This window comes from Austrofundulus limnaeus, unplaced genomic scaffold (genome assembly GCF_001266775.1).
Source record: "Austrofundulus limnaeus strain Quisiro unplaced genomic scaffold, Austrofundulus_limnaeus-1.0 Scaffold77, whole genome shotgun sequence".
Classification (NCBI taxonomy): Eukaryota; Metazoa; Chordata; class Actinopteri; order Cyprinodontiformes; family Rivulidae; genus Austrofundulus; species Austrofundulus limnaeus.
This window is the reverse complement of record NW_013952479.1, coordinates 805197-815541: the sequence shown is the minus strand read 5'-3', so window position 1 is coordinate 815541 and position 10345 is coordinate 805197. Positions and strand designations below refer to the sequence as shown.

Genomic DNA, 10345 nt, shown 5'->3' with positions numbered 1-10345 from the left:
TCCATGGTTTCTAGTGTGTATAGATGGTCCATGGTTTCTAGTGTGTATAGATGGTCCATGGTTTCTAGTGTGTATAGATCAGGGGTGTCAAACTCCAGTCCTCGAGGGCCGCTATCCTGCATGTTTTAGAGGTTTTCCAGCTCCAACACACCTGATTCAGTGATTGAATTAACTCTTCAAATTGTGCAGAAGCCTGTTATCACCCAGCCATCAAAGTCAGGTGTGTTGGAGCAGGAAAACCTCTAAAACATGCAGGATAGCGGCCCTCGAGGACTGGAGTTTGACACCCCTGACTAGTCAAAGAACTCATGGAAAGAGATTGCACGGAGGAAACAGCGCTGAGACACAGGTGGCTGTGCTGACTGGGAGGGAGTGCACCTCATCCAGACAGTGTAGGAACGATGTCTCCACATGACAAGTCCCATTTCTCCTCAGTTAATAACAGAAATACTAGATCTTTCTCCTCCATCATCAGCTGAAAATAAACCTGTACTTTGCCAACGTTCCGCTGTGTAGTTGCTGTTAGCATGATGTGTGCTGCAGTGGGAAGACCAAGGGAGGACTTACCAGGAGGTCTCCCCCGTAGTTTGTCTTTGAGTATGAATTGTCCATGAGAAAAAGACCATCTCACAATCATGTCAGTGATATCCAATGCCTTACGTCTTGTGAAGTACAACCACACCTTTAAAGTTCAGCCTGAAACAGGATATGAATAAAATTTAAAATTATTTGCAAAACTGCCAGAAGTGGTGAGCTAATCTCATAACCTTTACAGTGAGCTGGACTTCTGTTATTATCTGGAGGAGATGCATTGCAAATGTATTTAATGCAACATTGTTTTTGTTAAATAACATTTTTTTTAAATTAATAGTTTCATTTAAAATGTTTTACAGAACAAAAATATTTTAGAGGTCACAGAAATGACTGAAATAATAGGTGCTACCATTCAAATAATGAGAGAGAGGGATGCATTGCTTCACAATGCATTCCTTGGCTCTCCTATTCTTTTGTTATTTTGAACACGTTTTAAAAACGATCAGAATCTTTGGTCAGATTCATAAAAACTTTTTATTTTTTGTTTGTTCAGACAGAAGAAGGAAGTTTTTCAATTTAAAGTCAAGTCTAATTTCTCTTAAAATCAAGGTTACACAAAACTGTAGCTTTCTGTTGTCACATGTTTGCATCTTTTACTAATGAAAGCGTGTCTCATTTTATCTTATCTGTTTTAGATGAGTGTGGTATAGTGGCGCAGATATCCCAGCCACTCGCTGAAGGGGACATTTCTGCCTATTACATAAGCACCTTCAGCTTCGACCATGCTCTGGTGAGTCAAACGAGTCAGCATCACTAACTAGTCAGGCACACCTGTTGCATTGGAAATCCTGTGGTTTGGTGAATCAAGTTGTTTTCCACGTCGCTTGGCCTTTTGAACGATACCATATTAGGACCTGTGTCCTGCTGCTGGAAGATAATAAAGAACATTCCACAGAGTCTTAATCATCACACTGATGAAATATGTTTTTACAATGTATTTGGATGATTTTGTAAAAATAAACTGTCATGTGAGTCGGACGACGAATGTTTGTGAAAAATGTCTGAATCAGCAAAAGTTTTGTTCTGTTTTTGAACTTGTTAGTGTTTAGCTATAGTAACCAATAAATACAGCCAAAAAAACATAATAAATAGAAAGTACCTGTAGCTTAAATTTCAATTTATTGTGTATATTTTGTGAGTAGCGCAGGCATAAAATTCTACATACAGTTTTAAACACAAGGTGCTTCATGTTTCAAACTCTTCATTTTGACTTCCTGCTAATGATCAAACAAAAAACAAAACTGTCATCAACCCTCTTTCTGATTAAATTTGTCTAACATTTTTTTACTATTTTCACTGATGTGAAAGATAAGATAAAACTTGAAAGCAAATGCAACGCAGCAAAACTGATTTAAAGACAAACCTGAAAGTAAAAAGTAAACCTCAAATCACTGAAAAAAACATTGTCTGCACTTGTCTTAGACACCCACCCCACAACTCAACTAACACTTTAGAAAGTGTCATGTTAAAGCACTCCTTCATCAATGGTTTGTCAAAGTTAATTTATTTATATAGCACATAAAAGCAACAGAAGTTGAACAAAGTGCTTCGCAATTCAGCCAAATAAATGAATAAAACAAAGCAACACACAAATGTTAAAAATAAGATCAATTTAGAAAGAAATACAACATTTAAAACTCTGTTTTTAAAAGAATCTCAAACTCTACCAGAATTAAAGGCCATGGAGTTTTAAGCATATATTCAGCAGTCCGGATACATATGGTCAGCCATTCCAAAGGTTTGGGGCAGAGACAAAGCCTGATCACCTCTAAAGTTTAGCCTTGATCTAAGAAGAGAAACTGAGTGGATGAGCGAAGTGCTCTAACTGAAGTGTGGATGTTAGTGAGATCACACAGATGAGACGGAGCCAGACATTTTAAAGCTTTAAAAGTAAAGCAATTAAACCTTAAAATCTCTCCTAAAGCAAACAGGAAGCCATTGGAGAGAAGCCAGGCCCTGACACACAACTTATGCCAATTTATGAAACATTTGTCCAACAATAAAGATGTCTGTTATGGAAATATTTATTTAACAAAGACAGAAATACTTGGTCCAAGGACGATTAAGCTGAAGATGGAATTAAAAAGAATCTTGTACTGTAATACAAGAAATTAGATTGAATTTGTTGTCAATATGCGTAAAGTAGGCTTAACATAATTTTCATAAGTCAGCATAAGTCAGTGGCAGATCTAGAAAATTTTCCACTGGGGTGGGGGGCAAAGGGAGGGCAAAAGCTCTTGGTAGGAGGGCAATGCAGGATTACTTCACTGAAGTACTGTACATAAGAAATTTCCTATATCTAAATAGAGTCAACAAAACATCCATAAAAACACTTTGAAACACTATTTATTGTCCATTTTCTCTTATAATAAACAAAGATACACACACGCAAACACACATATACACATACTTACTTTTATTTTCGTTAACTAAAATTAGAACATGAATTGACTATAGTAAGTCTGGAATATCGGTAACACTTTATTTGAAGTGGTGTGCATGAGACTGTCATGACACTGTCATAAATATGACATAACACCTGTCATGAACTTAAATGAGTCCTCATGAATGTTTATAACTGTTGTCATTAAGTGTCATTCAATAAATTATGACACTTTTAATGTAAAGTTGACATTGTTTAAAATGTCTGTTATGACAACTTGACATTAACCAAGAAATCATAACCTGTTATAAAAGCTATAAGTATCAACTTTATTATTTTTATTACACTGTCATTTGTTGTTAGTCTTAACTTTGGCTGTCGTGAGACCAATATATGTCATTAATGTTTTCCCTTACCTCAAAGTGGAACATGTTAGACTAGTTATAAAGATGTCTTTAAATACACTGACAAATGCTTATAAATACTCTTAACTTGTCAAGACATTTTTTGTCTTGGTTAATGTCAAGTTGTCGTGACAAAGACATTTTAAACAATGTCAACTTTACATTAAAAGTGTCATAATTTACCGAACGATACTTAATGACATCAGTCATAAACATTCATGAGGACTCATTTAGGTCCATGACAGGTGTTATGTCATATTTTTGACAGCGTTATGACAGTCATATGCACACCCCTTCAAATAAAGTGTTACCGGAATATCTGCTTGTACAGATAATGTGTCATTATTGAAACATCTAATATATTTGTACTACATACCAGTTGGTCCAGCTGGAGTATAGGCTGGATTCTCTGACTCTGTGCCTTCCTTCTCCCCTTCAGATTCCTCTGCACTGTCTTCTTTCTCTCTCTCTAACTCTGAAATCTTCTCTTCTTCACCACTTATGCTGACATCACTTTCCTCATCTTCTTCACCTGTTGCACTTTCAGTGGGCTTCTTCACCTGTGACCCTCCTCTGTCTTCCTTTCTCATTTCTCAGTCTCTTCTTCCTTCTCATCCCTTGCTTTTTTGCAAAAATAAAAATAAAAAGTCAGTATATCTACTTTAAAATTTCTTTTTCATTTTGGTCTGCAACGTGCAAGCATCAAGACTTTTAAAAATTAGCCCATTATTATCATAGCTTATCATTTCATTATCATAGCAGCTTATTTACTTTCTTGATCTGACAAAACAAATGTAACGTGGTTTCTTTGTGCCTCATTGCCATGATATTGATCAAATAAAGGCATCGGTAAAACTGCAGCCCCTAAAAAGCAAACCTTAAGCCTTTTTTTAATATCTAAACTTTTCATTAACTGTTACCATGCTTATTGTAAATGAAACTACCTATAGAAATAAGCTAATGCTAAGTCACTGTCGTCATTACACCGTGAATGTTGGACACTTTAGCAGATATTTCGTTCATTGCAAACTAGGGCTGCCACAAACGATTATTTTTATAATCGATTAATCACCGATTATTTTTTCGATTAGTCGACTAATCGGATCATACGTTAATTGAATATAAAACATAGAGCTTATCGCGCCAGAATGCAGCTGTTATTATATAACAATGGTTAGATTTTAGCTAAATGCTAACTAAAAATAATTGCTGTGGAAGGCAAGTTCTGCTCTGCAGATATTACACAGGTTTCTCTTTCATTTTCTTAAAATGATCCCACACTTTGAGCTCTGTCAGGTAGCCATGATACCAGAGCCTGTCTGTATAATGTCTTGTGACGTCCACGGCCTACCCCAGTTACCACTACTGTGCATGTGTGTCAAGGACAGAAAGGCAGATGTGGCAGTGGAAGGTGTCAAAGCAGTTTGGAGAGAAAAACAAAATAAAGAACAAAAAAAAAAAGAAAACGATTAATCGATTATTAAATTAGTCATCGATTATTTTAATAATCGATTAGTCGTCGACTAATCGTGGCAGCCCTATTGCAAACTTAACTTTACTGTTGTGTGTTAAAACATCAGCAAGAGAAACTTACTTTAACTGTAGAAAGTTGGAAGCTCAGTGACTCCACTCTGCAGCAGACAGACTGCCTCGTCAGTGTGACACATGTTCTGCCTGCAGAGCTGCAGGTGGTGTTTGATGCAGGGCCGTAACTAAGCTTTTCAGGGGCCTCAGATTATATTTACAATTATATATTTTTGGTAAATAAATATTTATTTTAAAGGTTGTAATGGGCTTTTGGACTAAAAAAAACAGTAATTACAAATATTTTTGAAACATAAAAGTGGGGGGCAGCTGGGGGGGCAAGGCTGTACAGCAGGGGGGCAGTCCCCCCCCCTTGCCCCCCTGTAGATCCACCCCTGGCATAAGTTGTCCAAAATGTTCTAATGTGACAGGGCCTTAAAAGATAAGCTGCTGTGTTCTGACAGTTTGTAATCAATGCAGAGATGATTTATCTCAACCAACAAATAAAAAATTACAATAATCCAAATGAGATGTAATAAGAGCCTGAGCCACTTTTTCAAGGGCTTTGGTGGAGAGAGATGACTTCATCTTAGCAGAAAGTCTTAGTGGGAAAACACTTAAAACCTTAAAAAATAAAACCTTAATACATTCTACAAAAAACTGGGACGAGGTTAAGAATCAAAGGTCTTATTTTTGCAATAATTGGATCCCCCCTGCTTTACCCCCCAAAAATTGTGCCTTTAGTTGCATCTTTGCTTTTTTAGTATGAAAGTGTCCTCTAATTTAAAAATAATAGAAAATTTGTGTTGTATTCATTGATTCTATCTACAGTATTTTAACTGAGAACATTCTTTCATGTCCCACCTTTTTAACTATTTCACTAATGAGTATAAAACTTTCCGTACCTTCTTTGCATTACTCAGTGCGTCATTGCATCACGCTGTGAAGTGAGTGTCACGATATTTTAACCTTGCAAACCACAGGCTGGCCTAATAATAGCAAATTCACTTCTGAGAAATGCACAGACTATCTGTTAATGGTAATCTACGGAGCTTATCTACTTTGTCCATGATTGAGGGAAAAAATGGGTGATAGGTGAATGAGCTACGAGGTAAACTAAAAGCTCGCATTTTTTTAACACTAACTTTTTAATCAGTATACCCTACTCCTTACCCTTTTTTATTTCTTTATGGTTTCACTTTTTTTAATTGTTTTTCAGTGTAATTTGTAATTTTGTTGGAATAGTTACACAGGGTAATTTGTAATCTATCAATATTTTATTTCTACAATCCTTGACAACAACCAGAAGGTGATCAAAGGGATTCACAGTAATAAAGGTAAAATGAAAGTTTTGGACAAAGTTAAAAACAGCTGAGGGAGGATTTGGAGGTTCCAACATAAAGAACATTACATCAGTCAAGCCTTGAACTGATAAAAGCATAAATTATATTTTCCAGGTTTCCTGTTTTTTTAAAAAAAAAATGTAAGTGGAGAAAAACAAAAGTCACTTCACTAAAATAGCAAAACCGATCGGGGTATTCCTAAACTTAAATACACGAGTTACATCCTGCAAGGAGTGCAAATAGGAGGATGGCTCTTGTTGATATTAGAGTGATTCACAACCAAATGCAAGAGGAACTCCAACAAACACAGGTGAAGAAACACACTGTCAGATTTGGACCTGATTTTGTTAGCTATCCCACTTTATAATCACTTGATTGTTTTATTTTATTATTATTATTTATTTGTTGGAATTCTCCCCTGCCACAAAACTATTTGAAGGTCCTCAGGCTCAGGCAGGAAACACCTTGCCCCTTTCTGATCAGGACTACAAAGTCTAGCATTCACACCAGGAACGTCTGTTGGTCCACTTGTTTGGTCAGGACCAAATAGCGAACTTAATTTTTATTCATCTGGTGCAGTTTGTATTCACATTGTGCTTTTTGCAAATGGACTATAACTTATAAACAAAGCCACGCAGGTGATGGTCATTGCTCCTATTGAACAGAAATGACGGGGGCGGGACAGAGCACAGACCCAGAATTAAAGATGGTGTTAATAAAACTGAGTATTAGGAATATGAAGGATATGAAGCAGCTCATTCAGATTTAATTTTGGGATGGCGTTGTTAAATGTGTGCTGAAACCTAAAGGAGACGAGATGCTCCATGTTCCCTGACCCACAGCGGCTCATTGTTTGCAGCGCAGTGTTAGCATTAAAGGGATCCATGATTAGTTGTAACATTAGACTTTATTTGATAAACATATATTTTAACTGTAAAATAAAGACTGTAAAAACACTGTAGGCTGTTTAGTTTTTATCTTTTTTTTAACTAAAAGTTTAAAAATATATTACACGGATGGGGCCATTTTATTTACACGAAAACCATTGTGGGTAAATGATGACGTGGATAGGTCATCAATGCGAGGCTGCTAGTAGGTTAATCTTGGACAATATCTGATGATCGACTCTCAAATGAATCCAGAGAGCGTTGACAGAGAGGAGAAGGTAGAAATGACTCAGACTGTAACTGAAAACATGGATGGAGGACAACAGAGCTGCTTCATGGAAGAAGAACCTCAGCTTAGTCTGTTAGCTTTAGCGTTAGCACAGACGCTATGACTATAAATATATATTAGCTCAGCGCTACACATTCTCCTCTCATCACTGAGGTCCTCCGTCCACATGACAGAGGGGAACACAAAAACGTCTCAGCCTGCAACTGAAAATATGGATGGAGGACCTCGGTTTAGCCTGTTAGCCTTTGCGCTAGCACCGAGCTAATACATGTAAGGCAATATAGCGTTGGCGCTAGCACGAAGGCTAACATGCTAAGCATGCTAAGCTTCCATGAAGCAGCTCTGTTGTCCTCCATCCATATTTTCAGTTCCAGGCTGAGTCATTTCTACCTTCTCCTCTCTGTCAACACTCTCTGGTTTCATTTAAAAGAGTCGATCATCAGATATTGTCCAAGATTAACCTTCAGGGTGGATATAGCTCGCTAGCAGCCTCACACCGAGGACCTATCCACGTCATCATTTACCCAGAATGCTTTGCGTGTAAATAAAAAGGCTCTGTCAATGTTAAAATATATTTTGAAAAGTTTACTAAACTAAACATCCTACAGTATTTTTACAGTCTTTATTTTACAGTTAAAATAAATGTTTATCAAATAAAGTCTAATGTTACAACTAATTAGGGATCCTTTTAACAACACTGAAGGGTTAATGTTGCTTAGCTACGGTGGCTCATGAAGTACAAAAAGATGCATGTTTCCTGTAGTTGGTTTGGTTCCAGGCCAGTCTGTATTCACACCAGTAGAGAACCGCACCAGAGTTGGTTTGGAAACAGACCAAGACCCATTTTTGAGGTCATGTTGGTCCACTTGTTTGATCCACACCCGGGTTCACATGAGTGTATTCACACCTGCATAGATAGTCCAAACCAACGAGGGAAATGAACTCTGGTCAGTTTAAATTGGACCAAATGTGAGAATATAATTCTAAACACTGATGTAGACCTGATGTGGGCCTTTGTAGTCAAAGGGAAACATGGATAAATGAACATTCATCAGTGCTCTTATCTTGCTTTGCCAACTAATAGTTAACACTGGTTTTTCATTAGCAAAAATTACACTCAGTTCTGTTTTTACAAAATAAACAAAATTCAGATAAATGTTTTATTGTAACTCTAATAGAAGTCATCTCATGTTTCTGTTGCAGGTTCCAGAGGAGGACATCGTGAGCGTGACGGACATGCTCCATCACCAGAGGAAAGAAGCAGCTGCCAGCTGATTTCTAAACTGGACGGTCCTGCCTCTCTCTGTCCCCACCCCACCCTCGCTTCAGATTCTCTGGGACGGGGGTTGCAGGCTAGCAGGAAAAGAGGCTAACTTTGTGCCTAGTTCAGCTCTGCTTAACCAACAGTATTAACCATTACAGGTTTGCCATGAACACCAGATGAGCTTCTCTCCAGTGTGTGTGCACAGTTTGTTCTTATACAGACCCTCTGGGCGCCATACAAGCACACATTTATGCATTTCATTGTGGATAATTATTTTTATATCTATATCAAGACAAAAAATGCACTTACCAATTCAGATTAACAAGTAGGACTTCATGTATACTAAACTGTTTAGGTTAGAGTTGAGACTTATCTGCGATGTATATTTAGAGTTGTTTTATTTTTGCTCATTGTAGCTTACCCAAAAATATGTATCATGAGTACTAAAAACAAAAAAATCACAATTTTTGTCTTCCAATAATGTTCATATCATAAAATGGCCTTAACTAATGAGACAAATGCTGGGATTTTATTTTAATTGAGAACAACCGTTGTCCCCTTTAATACATTTTACACCTGGCTTTATTTGTAATAAAATCTAATCAGTACTTTGATCTGAATTCAGCTTTGTAAATGAGGAAACGTAGTAAAAGGAGGAAAAAATTAAATGTTTTTGTCTTGTTACAACATACCCTCAACAAGAGCTGACACAACAATGACAAAGCAAATAATTTCGATGATTCTTTTGGCAATAAATCAGTCATTTCCTGGAAAATTGTGATTAAAAATTGACTTTACTTTGGGAGTGTGGGTTGTTCTGAGAGTGTGTGTCATGCCCTCCTCGGCCGCCCCAGCTTTTTATTTTATTTTTTTAGTATTTTAAACAATTCTACATAAATATGCATGAGAAAATTTTGAGAATTGCAGCATTTTTCTCATTGTTAAGCCAACACTCCTACAGTGTTGTATGCAACAGCTGGCTTTTTTTTTAAGTTTTTTTTTTGTTTGTTTGTTTAAACCCAAGTGTGTGAGAGCTTTAGTTTTACACTAAATTTCATTTAAACAGAAATATTAAGATTTATTTTTAACATCAGCTCACTTGATGTTTGAAAAGAATGTGCATAATATTTTTCTAATTTTTTTTTTATAAGAGGTCAACACTTTAACCTTTAACATTATCTGAGGTCAATAGCACAATGTCTTAATTTTTGCAGTTTGCACAAAAAATTTTGATTTAGTGAGTTTCACTTAGATGTTTTCTTTCTTATAACTGCATTTTATACAGTTTGAAGTATTATTTGAACATTTGTAATTTTTGTGCTTCTTCATAAATAAAAAAAGAATGGAAAGAAAAGTTACTTTTGTGTGGGAAAGAGCAATTTATTAAATAAAATATAGGTTCAAAGGATCAGAATCCTGACGAGAATAATTCTGTCATTCATCCCTGATTCAACTGGATTACAATCATTTAGTTTTAACTGGCAAACAACTTATTTGGTGAATTAGGTGTTATTGATGTATTTAGATAAGTTTCCATTTTACCCAGTTCCAAAAAGTCTTGTAAGCATATTCTCATTAAAGTCATCTTTAGAACCTAAAACATAAAATTTCTGTTTTCATAGAGATTAAGAGTTTGAAAAACCTTCACGCTGGAGCT

At 36.3% G+C, this 10345-nt stretch overlaps 1 protein-coding gene across 1 annotated transcript in view; it reads left to right on the top strand.

Annotated features, from left to right (window-relative positions):
* castor1 (cytosolic arginine sensor for mTORC1 subunit 1) overlaps window positions 1-9825 on the top strand; it is a 30206-nt gene extending 20381 nt beyond the window's left edge. Inside the window, exons 8-9 of the mRNA XM_014011137.1 lie at window positions 1230-1324; window positions 8628-9825. Coding sequence (XP_013866591.1) covers window positions 1230-1324; window positions 8628-8699 — 167 coding nt within the window. The 3' untranslated portion in view covers window positions 8700-9825. The remainder of the gene's footprint in view (window positions 1-1229; window positions 1325-8627) is intronic.
* Window positions 9826-10345: the final 520 nt, after the last annotated feature.